A 24,770-nucleotide genomic window follows, 5' to 3' on the forward strand; every position below is an offset into this window, starting at 1 on the left:
TGAGGTAAAACCAAAACAACTTTCCGTTCAGTAATTTTATTTTTGAGCTAGGCCCCTTCTAACTCTCTGAAATTAACAGCATGTTGTGCCGAAACCAGTTCGTTCTCAGAGTGATAAGACCAATGTTTACAGTTTGTGGCAAGGAATGGTACGCAGAGAGGCTCTTGCTTATACTTATTGCTGTAACAACCAAGGTCAGCTAATTTTGTTATTTGCCCCATCGGAGGGTCAGAAATGGAAAAGCGTAGAGGGGTCCCACCTGCAGGGAGGAGCGGACAGGACAGGTGACCCAAACCTGACCAACAGGGGTATTCCATCCCATCTGCCCCATGCTTAGTATAAAAGCTGTGGGATCAAAAGTTCAGTCTCTCTTTCCTTCAATGGCCGACGTCTGAGGACGACCCTGTCTCTTCATCTGCCTTTGATCCTGATCCATGGATTCCTGACTCCAGCTGTGGAATCCAGTTCCCACCCGTCGCTGAGTCCAGTCTGGGACTTCCCCAGTGCCTGCTGGTGATGCCATCCTGGGAGCTTAATGCAGTTTTGTATATACTGTATTTATTTAATTATTTTCCTTTTTATTTTATTATTAATATTTCATTAAAGTAGTTTAGTGTCTTCTAAACTCGTAAATCTCTTTATCTTTCCTCCTCCTCCTCTCCATGTATGAGAAGTTGGGGGGGAGCATTGACCAACTTGGCCAAACCCATGACACTCTCCTGCCAGCAATGCCTCCTCCCTCCAGCCAGGGAATAGCGAATTCTTTGCCAGGAAGGGTTGGAGAATAGATAATCACACCACAGAACAGTCTCTAGGAAACCCTAGAGCCTTGGGATTCAGGTTCTGCAAGAAAAGCTGGAAAATTCATCTCTGAAATCCTTCAGGCTGAAGAAAGAAACTGGGCACGTTTCTGGCTTTTGGGTGTGATTTAACCTCTTGGAATTAGCCTATATCAGTTAAGCGAAAGAAAAGGAAGTTCAAAAAAAATCAAAAGCAACATTTATTTATAACAGTTTACAAAACAAGAAAACAAGTGGAGATTTTCTGTCCTCATTTGCGAGATGTCAAGCCCACCCTGACAGGTGTTTTTTGATGTATGTCCTGCTCCCTACAAGCTATTTCCAATTTAAAAAAGTGGAAAGAGGCTGTAAGAATGACAACTGATCATTCTCTTCTGAAAGAAGAGGGGAATATGCACATAACATATTATGACACTTATGATAGACACTGTATAGATTATTTCTTACAGATTTCAATATATTTGCCAAATTCCTCCCTCATTCCCCCTTCTCACAGGAGCATTATTCAGTTTTGATATCCACAGAGTAGATACCATGGTCTTTTTGAACCTGAAAGATTGTGGGGTTTTTCTGCTTGCTTCATTAAATAGCAATTTTTAGTCCCTTAAACATTCCAGATTTCCCTCGGTTCTCTCTTTTCGCTGTGATTATGACAACAGATTACGTAATAGTGAATTAGAAGGTGATTATTAAACTCTGCATCCTGACAAACTAATTTTGTTTGACTTTACCTCGGGTTTTAAATGCAAACTGTACCCTCCACAACTCTTATAAATCTGTGTGTTCTCTCCTTTCATTCATCGTTTGTTTTGTGACCTGCGTCCAAAACTCCATTTTGCGTTCTTTCAATTTCTTTGCTGCCTTTTGCATTAGGTCTATTTCCAGGTATCTTTCATCCAGATCATACCGAGGCCAATGGACCAAATCTTCTCCGTTGGGATTTCTGGAAATAATATAATGAAAAGTTAGCTTTCCACTTGCCTATCAGTTGTGCTCTGGCCGCTCAGGCTGAGCACATTTCAGAAAATCAACACGAGCTCAGATTATGTGATTCTAATACCTGAATGGTTCGATGTTTTTTATCAAAATGCTCATCAGTGGAATAGCAAGCATTTAATAATTGCCATTAATTTTGGATCTAAAACTCCATTAGAGATGGAGTAATAGCTCTTGGATTATTTTTTTTTCTTTTTTGGTCTGCAGGTTCATATAAAAGATTTTTCTTGCAATCATTAAGAATAGAAATAATTTGCTTAAATATTTATCTTAAATTCTGCCAAATTTATAGGAACCACCATCTAAGTATTGCTGTTATGTTTCAGGCAGCACAGACAAAACTTGAGCTGTAATTAGCATCATGATTCTCACCCATTTCTAGCAAAGTTAGTCCAGTATCTCATAACGGTTCTGCTAAGTTTATTTTCTTCTTCTGTAGCATACCCTGCAAAGTAAGAGATGAAATGGCAACATTAAAAACTAAATAATGGAAAAAGCAGCGGCTATATTTATTCCAATAGACTGTAATCAGTTCTATTTGTTACTCTGAGCTACGGGAGTTTTACCTGAGCAGAGCCCTAGGAGAGAACTGCAGATGAATGATTTCATGAAAAGTAACTACTACTAAAGACAGGAAACGCCTATGTTGATTTCAGTGTTTCTAAGAGAGAAAGTCTATTCTAAAAGCCCTCCAGTAAGTAAAACTAACAATAACGATGTCTTAAAAGGAATACTTTAGTAAGCATGGATACATCACCGGCTAAGAATGGCTTTCCAAAGACAAAGGCAATCTCATCTCCATGATCTGCTTTTACAAAATCTGGTACAACACCTGCCGCTGAACTTGGCCGGTGCTGAAATTCATAAAAGTAGACTGGGTTGCCAGCGTCTAGTAGAAAATATAAAGAAGAGTGTTAGTTTAAGAGCTGAAAATACCTGCCCACCAAAGATGATAAGCTTTCATTACAAAGTTTTTTGATAAAATGAAAACACTATCAGTTCTTTGGATAATGAAGTGTGATGCGTACTGTCCATAAACACATCCCAGGATGGAATTCTACATTTCTTCTAACAGATGCTGAATGAGAGACTCACCTCTATGGTATCTAGCCACTTCAATGGCAGAGAGAACAAACAAAGGGTCTCCTATGGCATCAAGAAGGCCATCTCGCACCTGAGCACGGTTTTCTGCATTCCCTATGTATTCATTGTATACTCGATCAACCACTTCAGTAGTAATACCCTGAAATTAACAACAAAAATACTTATCATGATGATGAGTATTATAAAGAGTAGCAGCACTAATTGAGTGTGCCATCTGTGCGTCCCTGGCTAAGCCCCAAACATTACCTTCTTTCAGAGAAAATCCTCAACTGTGCCAGAGTGTGGCTCAGGCTCAGAACTGGGACTTACACAGCTACTGAATATAAATGTTCCCAGGGAAAAGAGGTTTGCAAGGTCTAAAGATCAAACATCTTTAGCTAAACATCAGTCAGTGATGCTGATAAATAGATACGGTAGCCTGTTCTCACCTCTGAGAGGGCTGGAAACAACCCTTGTAAGAGAAAAGAAATCCTTTTGGACTGCATAAAATTCATTTACTGTCACAGATGGCTGTAATTTACTCCCTCTCAGAACAAGCCTGGGCTCTGCCTTTCCAAGTTCATGATGGCTGTGTGTGACACTGAATGATCCATTGCAAGTACTGGCCATATTTAGAAAGTCCTTAATTCTTACCTATTAATCTGCATTTTTCTATATCCAGTAGTTTCAGGAGAGCACAAAGGAACCAGAAGGCTAAAAGGTTTGTAAATTACAGGGAAGCAAAACCTCAAGATACCTAACATAGATGTCTCAGTGCCATTTTAAACACCTCAGGTAATCCTTTCTAGTCTCCAGCTGCTGCTTCAGGATGGTGTGTTCTATAGGTCTTGTGTCATACCTGCTGGTACCATGTGTGTCTTGGGTAACCTAGGGTATCTAAAACGTCACAAGAGATCTATGTTTAGGTACCTGAATCACTCCCAGATTTCCACAGAACCCCTTCTTAAAAAGAGGGGCATTTAGGACAGAAATTTAGGGTGTATTTTCAATTGCTACTGGCAACAGGGATCCACCATATCTGCTGCCCATTACTGCCCCATGATAGGAAACTGTCAAACAGAATGGAGTTTGCCTCTAAAATACACCCCCCCAGGAGTACAAATATAGAACCAGACCAGTGAAGAAGTAGCACTGGGTTATTCTGAAAATGGTCTCTTACCTTAAGTGATAATGCTAAGGAGCTCTGTAAAATTTGACGTGCAACATCTTTATCCAGACCATCTGTGTAAGCAGGAAATTTCATTGTCTGTGTGATACAGTGAATCATATTTATTAGAAAGTCTTATATTAACAAAATGATATATAAATAACAACATTATGAGTCTCTTACCATAGGAAGTACCCATCCAAATTCACAGTTATTTACTCCTATTATATACGGGACTGCATTGATCACTTTTTCAGATAGTAATTGCCTGGGACTCTTCGGAAAAAATACACCATCTGCAGATGCACTGATGAACAGGGAAGGCTGGAGGGAAAAAAAAAAGAAAGTAAAGCTTCATTAATACATGAATTTTGCTTCTTGAAAAAAATTTCAGATATTTACTGCAGTTCCAAAGCAAAACAAAATAAAGTGCCAAGTGAAAGTGTAAGAATAGCATTGAAACCATCTCTAAATTTGCTCAGATAGATTTTCTGCACTAGGCAGAAGATTCTGTGAAGATTAGCATTCTATTTTTAATATTTGTGAAACATAGGGGATGATGTCCAGTTTACACCTCTTAGTTAGTTCAATCCTATTACGCATGCGTGGAGCAGTAGCGGAAAACCTAACTTCTGTGTCGAAACTGCACAGGAACATGGAAGCCAGCACTGTGATAAGAAATTTTAAGTAGGACATAATATATTATATTAGTTAATTTTCAGGTTCTGCAGGAGAAGCTGCGACATTCCATATAATCTTTTCCTTCCCCTGGTAGAGCATGACAGCAAAACACAAGCAGCTCAAAGTCCATGCAGAATGAAAGGGAAGTAACCTGTTTACAGTTTTCAGGTGAGGTAGAGCATAGCTGCAGTGTTGTCAAATCCTGAAAAGGTCAAAAAAAGTCAGATGTTACATTCATTTCAAGTTCTCCTAGTATTACAACACAGAAAGAGCACACTCTGTTATGATAAAATTTGAAATGCCATTTCAATGTGAGAAGTAAAATTCCACCTACCATTTTTAGTGTTGTCTGAATTATCTCTTCTTCTGTTTTTCCTCTTAAGCATTCAACCATTGCAGCTGAACTGGATTTTTCGCAGCCAAAGGCAGTAGCAATTCTCTGCAATCAACAAAAAAACCCTACTCACTTTCACACGCTTCCCATAGAAGGCTCTGTGTGCCACCCAGCCTGAGTCCAGCAGGGGGGAGTCTAAACTTCAAGTGTATGCCTCCACAATATTTTGATACAGAAATAGACCGAGATAGTCCTTCTAGTAAAAAACATGCTGGGCTGAGAAGGCAGGATGGCAGGAAGGAGTTAGAGTGATGCACAGTCAGAGTACAACCATGTGGATGGTAACAAAGAGCACATTATGCCATTCTTGATGATTCTTTTTGAGTGGAGTAATAGCTGTCATTAGAGGGACAGAGCTCATTATAACGTTGCCTCTTTTATATCCCAGATTATCAGATCTGGGTTCCTGGAAGTTTTTTCTTGTAGCTGAAAAAAAAATAATTGGGTTGAAGTCAGCTCTTCTTTTCAAATATAAACAAATTTAATAAAGTCTTGTTTATTTGCACACATCAGGCATCAAACAGGAGGGGAAGAGAAGAGTATTCAGAATCTCATCCCATTTTCCAGCCAAAAGTTATAGCTCAACTTTTCTTGAAGACAGTACATCTTGTAGTACTCCTTTACATTTCACAATTTTTCCCTGCTTTTTCTCTTCACTTCCCTAGTCTTTTGCTTTCACTCAGACATACGTGGATATTTGGGCATGTGAAAAGCAAAGCATCATTAAACATATATTATCTGCACACAGAAAGACTGTCTTTAGTGACTGTGGTTGTAGTTTCACAAAAAAAAAAAAATATCCGTTTTTACATTTTGGAATAAGCAGTTTAAGATATCTGGAAAAAATACTTAAAAATACCCCAAAATACCCACTTGTGCATCCTCCTCAGGCTGGTCAGTGAACAAAACCCTGATTGCAGTACCGCTCTCTGAAATGGCCTTATGGAACAAGCCCTTTCCCAGGGGAGATAAGACCTGTAAAAAAGCAAGAACAAGCATCACAAGCATGACAAGCATTACGTTCTGACCACTGACTTAGAATTTCAGTATCAGGAATTGCCATTTAAAACATTTTGAAAACAACTGTTGTAAAAGCGTTATTCTGCAGCCCCTGATCATGGTTTAGCTATGCAGAGGGCTTTGGCAGCGCGGTCAGGGATAAGGAGTTCATGTCTGCCTTTTCCCCTCCCACCACTCCTTGCTTCCAAGACTTCATGGAACGACACTGCGAGCCAGATATGGATGGAATAGAACTATGTCCAAGATAGTCTGACTGTGCTGCAGGAGGGGAATAAAGAACTATCGGCCAGAGGGCAGGAGCTTAGGACACAGGAATTTTTATCACATATATCGCTGAACCCTGGTCTCACTGTGTGCGCTGTACCAAATTGTGAGAGACTGGAGAAGGAGAATCTCTTAGTCAGTGTGCTCAGTGTTGATGTAAAAATTATGCATCATCTCTGGGGCACAAAATACACATCAAGTTCAGATATCATGACTATTCGCCTCAGTTGTTTTGCACAAGTGACTGTCAAAGCAAACTGGAAATGGGCGATACATCCTCTTAAAGGACTTCCCTCACAAGGATACAGTTTTTGGTTTTTGGCAATGAAAAAAAAACCCAAAAAAACCCCCCGCAGAATTCAATTCAGTAGATAAGGAATAACATTTTGGGTCTGAACTACAAGATTTGTGCATGAGAAGAATATTTTCATCAATCAGAAGCTGTATTGATATCACATTGTATTATAGACCAAGGTGATGTGTCATTTACTATGAAACCATCCCTTTTCTCTCACTGACTTTTCATGCAATTATTAAAAATGAACATGGATGGTGTTTTTCTTTGCTAAGTAGTTAAAAGTTGATATTACTGTGAACTTACAAGAGCAGAAACGCTGACTCCTCCTGCAGATTCTCCAGCGATAGTGACGGATCCTGGATCTCCTCCAAAATGTATGATATTTTCCTGAATCCACTGAAGAGCTGCTACTTGATCCAAATACCCCCAGTTACCTCGGGCATGCTTATCACCAGTGCTGAGGAGAAAGAATAGATTTGTGTAAATGCTCCATCCAAGAAAAAAGGCAGAGAAAAATACAACCTGTGGTATAAGAAGTCACCTGCCAATCTTCACACAGAGCTTCTCTGCACAACTGAAAATAACTGGCTTAGAAAGCGTTGAGATTGGAGAAGCAATCAAACAAGAACAGACTTGGGAGCTGACCTGGGACTCGTAAATTGTTCCCAACTGTTGCGCATGTAATTAAGAAACGTATAGTTTCGTTGCATAAGCAAGTATTCTGCATGTCTCTTCACAAAGGCTTTGCACACATAATTTTGGAAATCACTTAGCAAAGACTGAGATAAAACATCTTACCTAAAATATCCAATGATACCTAATCTATACTGAATTGTTACAACCACCACATTTTCAAAGGCCGCTAACGCCGAGCCGTCGTATGATGAAGCTGCTCCAAAAACTAATCCACCTCCATGGATCCATACAAAGACCTGCAAAGACCAAACCAGAAACAACCCAGCACAGATAAGAGCCCCCACTGATAAAAACTCAGTGTAAACTAAAATATACTATTGCATGCTGACTCCTGACTCTTTCAGATTACCTTTCACAAATAGTAGAAGTCTTTCAAATATGAGGCCTGCAATTTTACAAAATGGTATTGATTTTATTAAATACTTACATTATACCAGCACCTCGTGACTTTTCACAGATTATTTAGAGGAAATCAAACATCACCTAGCTAAAATGTCATTAAAATTTTATTTGTGAAATAGGATTTTGCGTATCTTGTAAAGCTCAGCAAATATTTACTGGGGCAAAGCATGCAACTTGATCATCATCACAAAACTGCACCTTTAAGTCTGCAAATAGTACAGGTTGTAGGTTTGCTGTACAATAATTTTGCTAGAGGTTTCAGAATGATTTTGCTTACAGGCAGCTTCTCTTGTTTTTCTGTAGAAACGGGTGTGTACACATTGAGGTATAAGCAATCTTCAGACACTTCGAGAAGAACTTTTTCTTTTCTATTAGTAATAACATCTGAAAAAAACTGTCCTTGTAATTTATCCTGTAGACACCTGAATAAATGAAAAAATAACAAGCAACAGAAATAACTAAAACCTCAAAGCTACGAAATGTAGGTTTTTGTACTTCCACAATGAAGTGCAAACCAGAAACGAATCTCTAGTACATTTCTAGATTGTTGTCAACAGAAAACAAGCTTATAATATTTTTTCCACTTTTAATATATTTCCATCCTTTGACCTGGCATTAAGGAGATCCATAAAAAGGAGCCACAGTGTACGGCAGTACACAGTGACATATAGATATAATTTTGCATGTTTCAAAATATTACAGAAATATACCTGCAAATACATATGGCTACAAATTACTTCAATGAAAATGCAAATTAGTTATTTTACATCTTCAACAGCTTTTTATATTGTAATGGTAGGTATTAGTGCTTGAGGCACTAAACAGGGGCAGTACTACAAATAGAGTAAGACACTTACAATATAGGGAAGACTTGGTCTGCATTTCTTATGTGTCCTGTTAAGCATTCTTTTTTCTTCTAATATTTTATTCCAACATTTCCTCAGCTTCTTTCTGATTTTGCTCCAAAGCTACACAGTTTATAAACATTGCTAAGTAATGATGAAATGCTCCCAAAACAGAACATTATAGGCAAAGCGCTGGTCCATATTAATTCATCACTGATGCCCATTAGATAACAGTTTTTAACAAAAAGAGCAGCTTATAAATATGTCTTTAGAAATGCATTCATATTAATAGCTGCAGGTGGTAACAAGATGGCACGAAGGAATTTATCTTCATGGCTTTTTATTGCCCTGTACATCAGTGTCCTGGAGTTGCATGTAATATAAAAATATTAAAAAGGTCAATGGCTTTGTGATTGTCTTACATGGGCGGGTAGGAAGTGGCATCTCTGACCCCTTTCCATGGCTCGGGTGGCTGGGGTTCAGAAAACCTCAGTGGTCCAACTGGAGGTTTAGCAAAAGGAAGTCCCAAAAAGACATTTACACTCCTCTCAGCTGCGTCTACTTTGAATTGGTATCCTTGGACTCTCCCATATTTGGTCACCACTTCTGGCTGCTCTGCTTTTTCTCCTGGGGGATGTGAGCACAAAATCACGTAATTGGTCTATTTGTAAATAATTGCCAGAAATCCAAGAGCTTTAGCTATACACCTTTTATTTGCTTAAACAATTAATTTTCATACATAAGGCTTCAACAAACTCTAACCAGTATAGCTGACATTATTTCAGCCTGCGTTCTGGTTGGTTTGTACATATAATCTCCCTCGGGTATATTGCATGTATTGTCCTACTATCCACACACATTAGTAATTGCATACAGATGTTAATCCTCTTTGATCCAGGTTGTTAGTTTAAAGTCCAATAGATTGCTCTCATTAAGAAATGACATTCTCTTTCTAAGATTTGTGAATACACAAAATACATTCTGGACCCTTGATAGTATGTGCAGCCAAAAGAAAAAGCTTCTAACATAGCTGAAAATAGTCTGGCATATGCAAAGGCTGCTAACATTTAGGTAAGACTAATTTTAAGATCTGTGTGAAAGTTCTCAATACCAAATTAGAAATGTGGAACAGTGGACTGCTCTGCCTCAGCAGACAAGACTTTGGAACAGCAATTTGATTTCGCAAAGAAGGCAAATAAGACAAATAACTGAAAACACATCACAGAAAGACATAAAAAACTATTGCTATTCAGACTTAATTTCTATAAAGCAAGGTTGGGTGCCCGGCTCTCCAATAAAGCCAGGGTTTCCCCAGGTGAGCAAGCTGCACGCGTCCTCCATCCCCTGACAGAAGGCAACAGGGAAAAACACCTCTGAAGCTTACCAGTAGCTACAAGTGCTGCGGCCCCGATGGTGAGAATCAAGGACAGCAGTGCTGTGTCCTTTCCAGTTGTCATTTTGCAAGCTGGGCACGTATTTACCTCCTCAGCGCGTTGCCTTATATACTCAGTTAAGTATAACTCTTGCGCAAGGCGAACACTGATTAGGAAAAGTAATACTCGAGCTGAGAGCCAAGCTAGCTGTGGGCAGCCGCCGTGCCTGCAAGCTGCCGCTCTGTGGGAGGAGACCCCCTGCCTTGCCAGGGGGGCCCCGCTGATGTCGTACTGGCCTCCCAGTGCTCCTTGTAAATCACAAAACTTCAGGCATCGTATGTGCTTTAAAATGCTTGGAAAACAGTCTTCCATTGCACCAGCTGCTCTAACACTAGCACCTTTCACAATGGAGTCAGAATTTCCTCACCCTAAAAAATGAAGAGAGCAGAAAGGGAATTACGCTTTTACTTTATGCCATCTCTTTACTTCATTTTGGTATTAATATCTCAATGTAAGGAACATACAATATAGCCACAAAGAGCAAAATCCAAAATAATACTCCTGTAAAATGTGCTCTTGCTGAAGTAAAAGACAGGGGTTTTTTAAACAAAACAGGAAGACTCCTGCACATTTGGGGATGTTTACTTGGTTTCAAACACAATACGTGAGTTTTGCAACACGAAAGAGATGATTTATCAGCTTTTGTAGTGTGAGAACACTATTAAAAGATCTGGGTGGTAACCGTACATTTAATGCCTCTGACAGATCAGGAGGGTTTATGGACTTTTGTGTGAACTCACATCCATCATTGGAGCATGATATGAAAAACAGGGAAGAGAGTGCTGAATAGAAACAAAAGAGATTTTCTGCCCACGTTGACTAAGAGGTTGTATTAGTTCTATGTAAGCTTTGGGCTCTCTCTTTGGGTTGTGTTTGTTTGGTTTTTTTTTTTAGCAAGGCTGAGTAGCTCTTGCCTCAGAAATGCTGTTTTGCAATTTTATTTCATGAGAATTCTCAGTTGTCTGAGACAGCCTTTCTATAGGTTAATTTACTGCTTGCACCTGGGTGCTAAAGACCCACAGTCATTAATTAGTTCAGCATATACATTATGCACCTGGTAGTCCTGTGTACCATGTCTGTGTTTGTGTACTTTATTCCAAACCTTCCTAAGTGCATCTGCACAGGTGTGATTTACAGCCTTGTAGGTAAATCCCAGTCAACTTTAAAGTGGGCTGCCCAGGGAGCAAACCTTTATTGATGTCAATAAAATTGATCCGGGATTAGTCTGCACTTTTATGCATGTACAGTCTATACGGTATTGCTAGAGGTACGCACTGCCAAATGCAATAAATGTAAATAGGTGCCTGGGATAAAAGTGATGGAGTTTAGTATAAGTTACCTTCTACGTTTATCTGTGTGATAAAGGTCTCCTGGAAGTCAAGAGCAGACGTACTGCGTAGTAAACTCTGCACTCCTGTTTGCCTGCTCAAGTACTGTTCAAAATTCTCTCAGTCTTGGCTTACTTTGGACTGCTTTGGTTCCTGGCATGGGAAAACTGTTTCTGTGCGAGGACAATAAACTACAAGAATCCCCACTTGTGCCTCAGCTCACTTGTGACCTGCAAACTGCAGGAGGAGTCCTTTACTACAGAGCCAAATGCTATGTGCTCTGCTTGCTGCTCTTTCCTTTTGCTGAAATAAACTCCATTTATCTCCATAAAAAAATTATTTTCTATCTCCTGGTCTTTCCTGATTTTACTAAACTCTTTCCTTTCCCATTTGCTTTCCCTTTATTTTTCCCCTTCATTTACTATTCTATTTTCCAAGCCTTACTCTTCACTGTTTCTCTCTCAAGTACACATTCTGCAAAATGTCTCAGCCCACATCCCATCCCCCCGTCCCAGAGAAGCAGCCATTCTGAAACTGTCACCAGTGCAAACCGGTTTCTGCAAACCCTGCCAATCTTACTTACAGTAAGATAATAAACAAACGGGATTTTAGATCCCTCCAGCCTCGCCTGTAGATACCTTGTATGAATCTATAAGCATGACCTATACGCTCTGCAAATGTGGAAACCCTTGCCCTAGTGACATAAACTAAACCTGTGGAATCTGGAGACAGCGTTACGTATCTGGCAAGTGGAATTCTTGAATCTTGTTTGGCAGTTAATTTTAAGATAGAACATTTTGCAGCTTACCCTCCATCAGTGAATAATGCATAAATCAGGGACCAAGCCAAAAAAATCCTGCCACACGATGACATTTGCCTCTTTATATTTTAATGCCCTGCTACCTTTCTTGATTTCAGTAGCTGAAAAATAGAGACAAACATCACATTTATAGGCCCATAATTGCTTAAGAGCTCACAATTACATTTTGCCTCAATTACGTATGGTAGAAAAGTTTAGAAGTCTGCATTTAAAATAGGGTCAGTTTGGTTTTTTACTCAGCCCCTGGTGAGTATTCAATGAAGCTGAAGTGTATAAAACTTAAGAGTTTATGAAGCCAGTGCTTGGGCAGCTTTAACACTGTCTCTCTAGCATGTGACATACTCACATGAGGATGGCTCTGGAATGGGACAGAGGATCAGAGCACTCACCCCTAAATGGATAGGAGTAAAATATTTTCACATTTTCCACTGTGATTTATTTTTAGCACTGTGCCCATGCATAAGAAGTCACCTCCACTGCACTCCTCTGCAAATACTTACAACATAGGTATATATTCTGTGCATATACATACAACTATGGCTGTTTAGCTCCTTTTAAAATGGGTGGTACGGGACCTCAGGGGAATTGTATGTGCAATGAAAAGCTCTCAAAACTATTCTGAGATTATATTCCCCTCACGAAACATGTTAGCTAAAACAAAGGAGGAGGGACAGAGGCCTAGCAGGAATTCCCACTTACCAAAACAGCAGCTGGGTTAACAGTCTCACCCCACCTCCCGAGTTCCAACTGGCAACACACTTCGGGCAGAAAGAAATCCCACCCTGTATCTTCCAATAAAGTCATTCAGAAAGAAGGGATGGCCAGTTAGTTGTTGTAGTACATTATGAGATGTGAACAATTTAAAATTCTTCCAGAGATACAGAGGGGAGATGAAAGAAGGAGGGAACAGATGCCTAGTGCCTCATAGGATCTGTGGGCTGCACAATGCTGCTGTGAGGCAGCAGCGTGGTGAGGAATTTGGTTGGGATAGCTGGAGCAGCCTAGGAGCCAGATACAGCAAACAAACAAGACACAGCAGAGAAAGAAGTTCTTGACAATGCTGAAATGAAGTGTTCAAGAATAATTCTGGTGCAGCTGAAACTCTCTCCAGTGCTAGTAACGAAGGGCTGTGACCTGCTGCAGAGAGGATCTGGAACTGACTGATGGCACAGGGAACAGCCTGAAGCACAATGTAAAGCACCAGGGAAAAGACAGAAAGTGTGAAAATAATGTTACCAACATTGATTCTTCTAGAGGGATTATTGCTAAATTTAAAAGGAAAAAGGTGTAGTGGAGATCATTTATCCCTTTTTTTAACATTTGAGAGAAGTCTTAATTCCAGCACTATTGTTACAGATTATGTATCACAACAGTCAGAAATATACTATACTATATACAAACCAACTTACAAAGCAGAACTTTCATTAGTATACAGAACATTTCTGTATCTAAATCAGACCAAAACTTCTGTACCATCAATGATACACTTGACATAATAGGTCAGTTTTACTTGCAAATCGTGTTTTTATTGACTTCACTTTATTAAAACAAAGCTGCTGCTACATTCTGTCTTCAGTCATGGGAAAGCGACAGAAAAATCTGAGCAGTCGGGAAATTTGTAACTATATTTAATGAGTTGTGGACATAAATCCAGTAAAAAGTAAAGGATCACAAAGGGGAAATATATCAATTGGAATTACTATAGTGAATAATTGCTAATATGACAACTGTGAAGAACAGGTGAAAAGAAGAGGAACAATTTTATCCTCAAAATGACTTTAAGTAATTTCTTTTACTATCCTAATAGTTTGCTTATTATGTGCATGTTTAGACTGTAAATTATAACTCTGAATTAACCTTCTTGTTTTCCATTCTTATGTTATTTGTCTTGTCAGACATCACCTTTCTCCAGAAGTCTACCTTCTTTTCCTTCAACTTTCTGCCTTTCTTTTGTTTTAGATTTATCTGTAAGTATTCTTCATTTAGGTTGTAAGATGGCCATTCAACCAAACCCTCTCCATTAGGATTTCTGTAAACAACAAGAAAGAAAGAGTGAATGCCCTTTTCAGTCGCAGGGGAATTCAATCACAGAAGTTAAGGGCCAATCAACAAAACAGCTAACTCTCTATGGAGTCAGTACAAACCAGTAATAGGCGTCATGAATCTCATGATTCTTACCCATTTCGAGCAAAGTTAGCCCAGTACTTCATTAGAGTTCGACTAAGGTTCTTTTCTTCAGCCGTAAATTCACCTGAGAGACAAAATGCAAAGTAATCATTACCTGTGGCAGAATCAAAACAGTTCTGCTACAGAAGCAGCATTTCAGTCTGTGAATGTTGTAACAATTTACTGATTACAACAGGGGCACCGAACCTGCAATATGTTAGTAATACAGCAATCACCAAGAGATTTCAGCACTCTTTATGAAGGCGATAAGCCTAATTATCCTTATTCTGCAAATCGAGGAATTGGGATACAAGAAAATAAGGTGATTTGCCTGTAGCTTTTCAGGAAACCAGAAGCAGAACAAAAAAAGAACCCATTAAAACTCAAGGAATGAGCCACAGGTTTAGTTTCATAGATCTCATTCTAGCTTTGTGGGACTGAAATTCTGCAAAGATTTCGTCATTCTGATACAAGACGATGTCATTCCATGCCTCAACACTTCAAGAATATTAACTTAAATATAGTTACACATATGCCCACTGTATCAGCTAGGTGAAAGTAATTTTAGAGTGTATTATTAATTATAAATGCATCTCAATATATCAAGAAAAGCATTTGCTATTTTAATGCTGTCAGTAAATTCAAGCAAGTAGAAAATGAAATGTATAGTGTTTTCTAGCGTAGGATAACATAAGTAAAAACACAAATGCAAAATACAAGCAAAATCAAAAGGCTCTAGTAATAGATTAACAAATGCTTTTACAACATAGCGAGATTGCTCCAAAGTTCATTGGAGTAAAAGGAAATACTTTCATTTATGTAGGCTTTGAAACAGACTATGAACCACTGTGCAAATGACAAAAGTAAAAGCAGAAAAAAATGTCGAATTCACTTAAGTAAAATTTCTATGTTTGTTTGTCAAAATAAGAACTGCTACAAAGCTATTTGGCAAATTCATGAACAGTGCTGGTATAACGACAGTGATGTTTTCTAGCAAATGTCCTATTTGCTAACTTGTTGACAACATGTGTAATTTACTGTGCTTCAGTAACAGCAAACTCTACACGATAAAGAATGGTGAAGACAGTAAGTTAGTTAAACAAGTTCAAACAGAAGATAGGGTTATACTTTGGCCTCACTGTTAATATATGCACTTTAGCCTGATTAAAACGGAAGTAGCTCTACTGAACAGACTAATGCCCATGTTATGAGAGTAATTTATAAGTGAACATTAAATGTTCTATTCCTTACTGCGTAGCTGAATTTCGCCGGCCAGATATGGTCCTCCAAAGACAAAGGCAACTTCATCTCCATGATCAGCTTTCACATACTCTGGTTTACTATCCCAGTACGCAGTGGGCCGATGCTGATATTCAAAGAAGTAGGCAGGAGCTCCAGACTCTAGAAGACATAGCATTTCGAGAGTTAAAGAAGAGATGCATAAATTACAGTTGACATCAGCTGTTTAACATATTAATTTAAATATACCCACTTTTTTTACTGGGCACGTTTTTAATGTAATGTTACATACAAATACGTATTTTTATTTTTAATTTAAAATTAAGAACTCACAGCAGTTATTTACACACAAAAAAATGGAAAGATTCACCCCAGGAAAACTTACAGAAAACAAAATAACATCCAATTATTTTCCAGTTCTGGGTATTTTGGCATGGCTTGTCTACAATTAAATACCAGAAAATCTCCAGAATACAGAGCTGCTGACTTTCCAAGTAGCATTGGGCCAAAGGACAAACTCCAGGTTGCTTTAATATGTTTTAATTTTTAAGCCTGTATACACCACTTAGCAAACATTTACTTGTGTTATCATGTTCTGCTCTCTATATATTGTGACTACGAGCACAAGTGCAAGACGTTAATACAAAGATAAAGGAATACATCCAGTCGCTTCACGTACTCCTGCAGACCTATATCACTCTTCACCCTCAAGTTCCCAGTGGGAATCTCAAGAAGGGCTGCCTACACATGACAGGATTTGTGTTCACATCATTTGATCCAGCATGTAGTAAGAGGTCTGAAAATCCTATTGGTGTTGATTAGCTCACCCCTGTGATAATTTAATGCTTTAATGGATGGCATGACAATTCCTACATCCCCTAGCAAGTCCAGAAATCGGTCGCGTAGCTCAGCAGGATCATCTGTGTTTCCTAGATATTCATCCACTATTGCAGGCAGAAGCTCTGATGGAAAATACTAAGAGAAATAGGGGAAACAGAAAAATTACCACACACTGAATTAGCAACTAAAAATGTCATCTTTTAAGCTTCAGAGATTCTGCAAAGGCACAAAAGTCCAGGACAGCACCCATGATTGATAGGAAACCATGATGGCAAATAAAACCTATTCAGACTTTTTGTGGGGGGAAAAAAACAAACACCAAAAACCAAATAAAACAAACTACCTCAGGACAAATTTGCAACAAATTTATATGGGTTAAAATTCTACAGGAAGATCCAGCAATTTCTCCTGATAATAATTTGGCTTCTGTTTTCTTCAGGAGAAAAGAGATGGGGATAACAAAAGTAAATTCTCTGAGTCCTTGAAAGATTTATGGACTATTAGACTAACTGCTTGAAAGACACATTTCAAAACTCAGAGTGCAAAGTAACTACTTTAGAAGTTATATTTAATTTAATGTAAACATATTGAAAAATCCTGCCTCAAAACCCATCAGCCAGGAGGATTAGCCATCAGATACCACAAGATCAGGGACACTATTACAGTAATCCTACATACAAATACGTAAGATAAAAATGTTGGTTCAGAGGTGTAGAAGGAAAAAGGTATTTCCCCAAATCCCAGGCCTGACTCAATCCTCTTTCTGTGTGACTCCATACACCATAGTCCTGTCAACTTTGCTGGGACTCTCCCCAAAGCATAACATGACCTCAAGTCTTAGTAACACTATGACTCAAGCAGGACATTAGAGAACACCAAACTTTACAAATCTGTTATATGCATTAAAAAGAAATTTCACTACTCAAATTAGATTAGTGCAACAGTACTTACCAACATTGGTAGCAAAAGCTCTAAAGTTGAAATGATTGATTTTTTATCTCCTATTTCCTTTAAACCTGGTATTTTTGATGTCTGCACAGAAAAAAATAAAATGTTATTAGCGCCATTCAACTTCTCTAATACTTTTAACATTGGAACTACATTATTCCACTGTATTCTTACTACTGGTGTTTATTTTTGAAGCATTATATCACATACAAAAATGCAGTAGGATGCAGCAGCTGTCATGAAAAGCTAGTATTTACTGCAGTAAATGGTTCCTTGGTGAAGGTTTCTACGTAAACCTCTCATACTGAGTAGTTTTAAATCAACACACATTGTTAAGAATCTTCTAAGACTAGAACGCATTAGGTCAGAATTGAAGCAAAAAGCTTCTTCTGTCTCAAAGGCTTATTTTCCCTGTGGTAAGGGAGATCTTAAAAGTCACTGGCAGCCTCTCTGTCTCTAGTCCAATTGTTTGAACCCTTGGAAGTAAAGATAAGTCAATGCTCCTCCTCTTCTAGAGCATTATAGAAAATGTCTCTTCTGTCTGCAAAATGAATCAGAACAGATTTCACTTTACGTTTTTCTTTTTCGGACTCAATACCAGCACACTCCCAGAGACACACCGTTACTACGTAGATTCAGAACAAATACTTTGTACTACATAGGTGAACATGAATACTTAGGAAATGAAGAAAAGAGGATGAGGAAGAGAGAAGACACAAATCCACCTCCTGCAGTTTTGTGCACTGTGTAGCAACTGCTCATTTTTTGGAATTACCCATGGAATTCATATGAGAAAGAATTTACATGCTGACAATGGGTTGGACACCTGCATTATCCCCATACTCTGTCCCCAGATGAGATGTTCCAATGCTAAATCTTTCCGCGTGGTAACAAGGAACACAGGGGCAGTGTGGAACCAGCAGTCGGAGTTCATAATGATATACAGGGTATATCATTTAAGGTGATCAACGTCAAAATTTTTAAAACATTCTATGTGTCAATCCTGAATACCGAGTGTTGTGGGGGAAAGGATTGGTTTTATTTTTCTTTCCGTAATAAGCCCTTGACTGCTGCATTCTTTTTCCTCTCTCTATCTGGATGAGAGACTAAAATTTTAGGATAAGGAAATACTTTATAAAAGTGATGTTCCAAGGATGTCCATGTAGTTTAACTTGCAGGATGAAGCCCACCTCACTGTTTTGTGACCAACTGGTTCTGGGTCACTACGGAATCATAATGCAAGCAAAGTTTACCTTTTATATATTTCCAACAATGCAAAGCCCTTTGGCCATACTTAAGAGGTATCCTACCAGCAAATACCTTCTCAGTTGCCTGCATCAGTTAACACAAACATTCAAAAAAATGAAGAATAGCCATTAAATTACAGATCTAATATTCCAGCCAAATTCATTGTTGGTGATTCCTATCATGAAGGGGACTGCATTGAATTCTTTTCCAGACAGTATCTCTTCTGGTGACTTATGAAGAAATACTCCATCCAAAACTAAGGGTAGAAATGGGATTTCCTGAAGGAGGAGAAAAAAAAGATCAAATTATTTGTTAATAGTATTTTCTATTTTTCCTTCAAACGATATCATAAAATGTCCACATTTAATGTTCCAAGTCCAAAAGAGGGCTTTAAGAAATCTCAGTATCTACAGCCACTGCAACAGAAATTTACAGCTTTGCACAGGAGTATAAAATGCACAGCTTTGCACAGGAGTATAAAATGCAGCCCAAAAATGGGTCATGGTATGGAGTAATGTAATGGTTTCCCCATCCCCCACTACTTCTAACTGACATTAAAACATATGTATGCTCGAGTCTTGCTCACAACTTTACAAGTGCTGTGACACTTCACTAAAAATTCTAAAGAGAAATTATGCGAAAATATTTCATATTTAGTGTGTATTTTGACAAAAATTAAGAAAAATCAACTTTGGAAGAGGTCAACAATGAACTCTGGTCAGAGGCTGAGCTAAAGTTTTGTAAGCGTGCCATTAAAAAAATCTGTTACTAAGTAAAGTTTCACTTACCGTAGTGTTAAAGACTATATCATTTGCTTCCTGGTTCCTTAAGCAGTTTATCAGTGAGAGTGAACTGGTCATGTCACACTTAAATATACCTGCAATTTTCTGAAAATTATTAACAAAGGCAAGAACTGTTAGCTATGAGGTGATCCTTAAGGAATTTATAAACAGAAAACTATTACATACAGTACTCTTAATAGTCTTATTTAAGGGCAGATTTAGGTGAACTTGACAGGTCTTTGAGTATTTTATTTTACTAGAAATACTAGAGTTTGATCATGAAGCGAAATCATTCTGGTTTACTTCTCTTTCTTGCTATATTTCCATTCATTGTTCTACAACAAACCTTGCTTTAGAGATAATACGAGGTTGTAACATAAATCAAATAAGGAAAGAAAATTCAGAAAATCAGCTTATGAGAGATGTACATTATTACTACCTGCCATTTCAGGAAGAGAAACGAAAAGGTACTTACAGAGAATAATTTTTTTTTTACCAATTAATTTACTTCAAATAAAGGCCCTCCATAAAAGACCATAGCTGAATAAAAACTGAATGCTTCTTCTGGATTTTAATTAAACTTTCATAATAAATTTCATAGTTACTGTAGAAGTTACAGTGTGCACAAAAATGGACATATGTCTAGCTTGGCATTTGTGCAACCGAACGTACCTAACTTGACCCACAGATATTATAATCACATAACTGTACCATCTATTTCCAACACCAAACAAGATTGAAAATAGATTATTTGAATGAAAATTTACTTAGTGATAAACTATGTATTTATAGGTATGCTGTAAGAATACATTTGATCAACTTTGTTGCATAACATGCAATCAGATTTTCCCCTTTTCTCTTCTAATCAAATTATCAGATATAAGAAATATTCTGTTGTAGGTTATAAAGGCTTTAAAATGCAAAAAAGTAGCCTACCTTAAGATCTGTTGAAAGAAGTAAATCTTTAACAGAGGGGATTAGAATTCCACTCTCTGATATTGCTTTATGAAAGAGACCCTTAGACAAAGGAGATAAAACCTGCCAAGAAGGGAAGAACAGAAAGTACTTATTCTACATTAAGGTCCTTATCCCATAACTTTATGCTTGACTAGGCTGCTGGATTCAGTGGGGAATTACACATTTTTATGCGCTTACAGGGGAAGTGTCCAGACACAATGTGACATTAATTCTACTTTCGAAAATCAGATTAAGCATGAAATGTTATGCTAATTGAGTTTTTGAAGACTTTTTTTTTAAGACTTTACTTTTTAGTGTGGCTACTGCATACGTACATGTGCAAAAACAGAGCAAGATCCTGCAGATACACCAAAGAGTGTGACAGATCCTGGATCTCCACCAAAGTGTTCAATATTTTCTTGGATCCACCGAAGAGCCGCTACTTGATCCAAAAATGCCCAGTTCCCACGAGCGTGTTCATCACCAGTGCTGAAAGAAAAGCTTTATAAGCCAAATTCTCAGGAAGAGTAATAGTTCTTTTAATAACAGAATAAAATAAATCTCACCAACTTACATTTTGTGCAAATAAGTCCCACTGACTTACCTGCCTCTACTGTTTGTTCACCCATACACAAATGGATCCCTGGTCTTTACACTAAATGATTTTTTGCTTTACACACCAATGGATGGAAGGAAAGGCAAGAACAAACATCCTACCCAGAACCAAATAAGCCTACCTATGATTTGATAGCAGGCTACAATCAAATGACAACGCAAATGGAATTTATGGATATTTCTTAATGTTTTTAAGTCTTGCTGTCAGTGAACTGTGTGCATTTAAATCACTGTAACAGTGGGAAGCTGCTATAGAAGTTCGGCTGATTTAGAAAACAAAACTACCCAGGCTTTAAACATGATAGGAAGTATTTTGTAAAGAGTGAAATAGCTCATCTTACTTGAAGAATCCAAGGAGTCCAAGTCTGTACTGAATTATTACTACCACAACATTCTCGTGGGCTGACAGTGCAGAACCATCATACCTAGAAGCACCACCAAATATAAAATTGCCTCCATGGATCCATACCATTACCTTGGAGAAAAAAGGGTGAGACACACTTTTATACATTGCTTGGTAGATTTAATTTGAAAAAAGAAGACAACATCAGAGAATTAGGAACTCCAAATCACCGACGCCCAACGGGAGCAGAATTCTAGGCTGGTGGACTTTGAATTTGACATAATATTATTTTTGCTAATGCAGCATCACATTTTCAAAAGCAATTAACTGACTTAGGAGCTATCATTAGGTGCAACTTTGTACAACACAAGTCTGTACAATGGGTTTACGTACAGGTAACTTGTCCTTCTTTTTGGAACCAGCAGGGCTGTAAACGTTTAGATACAAACAGTCCTCAGAAGTTTGGAATTGCACGTGTTTTTCTTTAAAGTTTTTTTCAGCTGTTTTCAACAAGGACAGATCTTGAGGACATCTTCACAAAAGAAAGGAAGCACGACTATTAGTAATAAAAATGCAATAGCAACAATGTAATAATGGTAGAGAAAACACACTTTCTTTTGCCCCACAGACTGAATTCCCACAGGGTGCTCAAACTTGTGGTACTTACATACAGTTAGAAGTGCAACCCGTAAAAGGACAGCTCTATAGCTGTACTTAAAAAGCTGAATTATTTCAGCACAGTTTAATATGAAAACATGATTTCCAAAGAAAGGAATTTCCCAGGAATTCTTTGTGGTTCCTGGTCCCACAGTTCTAATGAAATATTTCAGTACTGGCAGCGTATTCACTACCAGTCAATACAAGCTCCTCACCAAAAATCAGACCTCTGTGCCTTAATAAATACAACAACACTGACAAACAGGAGCGGGTCCTATACACAAATGAACTGAACGGCTCTTACAGTGGTGGGTAAGAAATTGCATCTCTCAGATCATTCCAGGGTTCAGGTGGTTCAGGTGGGGAAAACCTCAAGGATCCAAGAGGGGCTTTTGCAAAAGGAATCCCAAGGAAAACATTTACAAGTTTGTCTGTCCCCTTCACATTCGTTTGTCTCCCTTTGAGCCGTCCAAGTGCGATAGTCACTTCTGGCTCAGCACCATTCTGTCCTAAGTAACACATAAGGGAAAAAAAAAAGAAAAAAAAAGTAAATTGCATCTTCATAATTGTCACATAGACTTTTCAACAAAGCATTTTTTACTGACTGTTTGATTTAGAAGTTTTCAGCTTATTCCTTTCAATTCTGTTCAGTTTTCATGTTGCTTTTGTGCAATGACAGAACCCCCTGCCAAACACTCATATAGCTGCCTCTGCCCAATGACAGCTGGAACTAGGTAAGACAGAGTTTAGCCACTGTGTAAGACCATAAAGCTTAAAAACAAATTTCAGAGCAAACAGCAACTGTCAAAATAATGAACATTTTCTAAACTTATCATCCAACCAGATTTAAAAAATATTTTGTTTAGATAATTCGGAAACGTTTTTCCTTTCTACCTCTTAAAGAAAGTTTTATTTTCATAAATCATCTCAGAAATAGTTTAATCTCACAAAACCAGTAATTTTTGCATCAAGCTTATTAGGATACTTTTGCATATACTGCCTTTGAAAATCACTACACTGCAACTTGTTAGTTGCAACAGCAACAACAACACATTTTGCATCTCACCTTCTGCTCCACAAGTGATGAATGCTTTACTGCAAAATAAAGCACAAAGCAAAGCAAAATGGCTTTGAGGAGCCATTTTTCACACTCCTTTGGACTCTAGATTATTTTGTGTTTGTATGCGGAAGAGAATGGTCCAAAGGTTCCTGCTGAGGGCATTCTGAGTAGGGAGTGCAGCTAAATTCCCATTCGAACACGGGCTGCACTGAGCACTGTCAGAGCTGTACTTGATACAGGGTGTAAATACAATCCCTTAGTGAAATGCACCTAATCATTACCTGATCCTGAGAATGAGTGATTTGAAAACGACCCAACACCACCTGTGAACAACAACAAAAGGTCTAATCATAGTTAATCTGCTGTTAGTCATACAAGCAGAGAAAACAATGAGGCTCTGAAGAGGTTCCAGAGCTGTCAACACTTAAATTCTTGTAAAAATACCCAAAACAACAAAGACCGCACCAAAAAATAGGATTACAGATTATAAATAACTAGAAAATAACAATTAAAAAAAGAGAAAAATTAAAACTATTTAATTCTTGCAGAAGTTTTAATGACAGCCAGCACATCTGTACCTTAATTGACACTATATGCGCTTTCCAGTAGGGACTGGCCTCCAGTCTCCAAGATAGTTCTTTATCCCTTCTTGAAGAAAAACAGGCCTCCTGGATGTTTCAGAATCAAAAGGGAGATTAAAGTTGAGGGACAGATTATAGCTTCTTCTCGAGGAACAGCCTCGGCAGAGGTCAGAAAGCAAAGTCTACTTCCCAACACCTTATAGGGTATGCACTTCCCTCAAAAAAGTGGGAAATGGCCATGAGCTCACGTTCTATATAAAATAGCTTCCTACAGTGGAAATAGGCTGACAAACCAACAGTTTTTGCTTGCTGGCTGAAAAAGTCCTAAAAAATTGTGTAGTTTGTAAAGCATGACATCCCTCAGTGTGGATGACTGGCCGTAAACAGATTAGCCTCTAGGCCTTCTTCATATTTGGGGCCACAAGCCCAGCCTGCTCCACCAACTCCCAATCTTCAACTGGCAAAACACCCTCTACATAAGGGGTCTTTGCCTTCCCACCTCTGATGTGGAAACATTAGACGTTTCACATCTCCTGGATGAATGGTGCCATCAGCCTTCAGTTGCAAAGCATGCTGCCTCTGGCTCCTCTGCGCTGCTTTCACTTCATCCAAGTCCAGTCAAACCAACTGTCCACCACAGATCATGCATCATGTAAGTTCATCCTGCTTGGAAACAGGTTTGTCAGAAACAGTCAGTTCTTTAACAAAAAGGGTGGCAAATGAGATAGACAGGCAAAACAAGATTTTCAGTGCAAGAGAATTCAGAGCTACTTGCTATTTCTTATACAGTTCCTGAGTCTCTGGGTTACGGTAGCTTTGGAAAGTGCACCAATTTCTCATTAATTTCACATAGAATTGTGCAAATACACATGGCACAACATAACATAACATAACATAACATAACATAACATAACATAACATAACGCCACTATGGGTAAGTCAGCTTAGTCAGCTTTGTATTTCCTAAGCAACCAGAAGAATGATGCTTACCAACAAAATTTATCATCCAAACCAACATACACTAATTGAAAGATCAACTTAAGATAACAAAGGTTTAGGTTAAGAAGTGAACTTTAATGTCAATGTAATCTATATATTAACTGAAT

The 24,770-nt window shown here is 38.3% G+C and overlaps 2 protein-coding genes across 4 annotated transcripts; both read right to left on the reverse strand.

Moving 5' to 3' along the window:
- LOC128908592 (fatty acyl-CoA hydrolase precursor, medium chain) lies at positions 1 to 10,156 on the reverse strand. Of its 3 annotated transcripts, XM_054199167.1 has the most exons (15): positions 10,032 to 10,156; positions 9,070 to 9,274; positions 8,080 to 8,224; positions 7,503 to 7,636; positions 7,008 to 7,161; positions 5,996 to 6,097; positions 5,063 to 5,167; positions 4,880 to 4,930; positions 4,231 to 4,371; positions 4,060 to 4,146; positions 2,892 to 3,039; positions 2,554 to 2,685; positions 2,169 to 2,241; positions 1,532 to 1,743; positions 1 to 947 (listed from the first exon to the last, which is right to left on the reverse strand). In XM_054199167.1, the coding sequence occupies exons 1-14, from the start codon at positions 10,102 to 10,104 to the stop codon at positions 1,569 to 1,571; spliced, it is 1,725 nt and encodes a 574-aa protein (XP_054055142.1). In that variant the 5' UTR covers positions 10,105 to 10,156; the 3' UTR covers positions 1 to 947; positions 1,532 to 1,568. The 3 variants fall into 3 exon arrangements, with proteins under 3 accessions (XP_054055142.1, XP_054055143.1, XP_054055141.1); XM_054199166.1 differs by lacking the exon at positions 1 to 947 and having other exon boundaries at positions 984 to 1,743; XM_054199168.1 differs by lacking the exons at positions 1 to 947; positions 4,880 to 4,930 and having other exon boundaries at positions 983 to 1,743.
- LOC128908594 (fatty acyl-CoA hydrolase precursor, medium chain-like) lies at positions 10,031 to 23,246 on the reverse strand. Its single transcript, XM_054199172.1, has 15 exons — positions 23,090 to 23,246; positions 22,328 to 22,532; positions 21,760 to 21,898; positions 21,365 to 21,498; positions 20,744 to 20,897; positions 20,388 to 20,489; positions 19,458 to 19,556; positions 18,807 to 18,947; positions 17,425 to 17,505; positions 16,461 to 16,608; positions 15,646 to 15,795; positions 14,407 to 14,479; positions 12,928 to 14,257; positions 12,217 to 12,329; positions 10,031 to 10,448 (listed from the first exon to the last, which is right to left on the reverse strand). Exons 1-13 carry the CDS (start codon positions 23,163 to 23,165, stop codon positions 14,068 to 14,070), a joined length of 1,692 nt encoding a protein of 563 aa, XP_054055147.1. The 5' UTR covers positions 23,166 to 23,246; the 3' UTR covers positions 10,031 to 10,448; positions 12,217 to 12,329; positions 12,928 to 14,067.
- Positions 23,247 to 24,770: the final 1,524 nt, after the last annotated feature.

This window comes from Rissa tridactyla, chromosome 4 (genome assembly GCF_028500815.1).
Source record: "Rissa tridactyla isolate bRisTri1 chromosome 4, bRisTri1.patW.cur.20221130, whole genome shotgun sequence".
NCBI classification, from domain to species: Eukaryota; Metazoa; Chordata; class Aves; order Charadriiformes; family Laridae; genus Rissa; species Rissa tridactyla.

Coding starts and splice junctions, on each gene's coding strand:
- LOC128908592 (XM_054199167.1), bottom strand. CDS start 10,104: ATGACAACTGGAAAGGACACAGCACTGCTGTCCTTGATTCTCACCATC. Junction 8,225..9,069: donor GCCACTTCCTACCCGCCCAT/GTAAGACAATCA, acceptor TCATTTATTCAG/GTGTCTACAGGATAAATTAC. Junction 6,098..7,007: donor GAGTCAGCGTTTCTGCTCTT/GTAAGTTCACAG, acceptor GCTTTTTTACAG/GTCTTATCTCCCCTGGGAAA.
- LOC128908594 (XM_054199172.1), bottom strand. CDS start 23,165: ATGGCTCCTCAAAGCCATTTTGCTTTGCTTTGTGCTTTATTTTGCAGT. Junction 21,499..21,759: donor AAAAGAAGGACAAGTTACCT/GTACGTAAACCC, acceptor TTTTTCTCCAAG/GTAATGGTATGGATCCATGG. Junction 14,480..15,645: donor CGGCGAAATTCAGCTACGCA/GTAAGGAATAGA, acceptor TTTGTCTCTCAG/GTGAATTTACGGCTGAAGAA.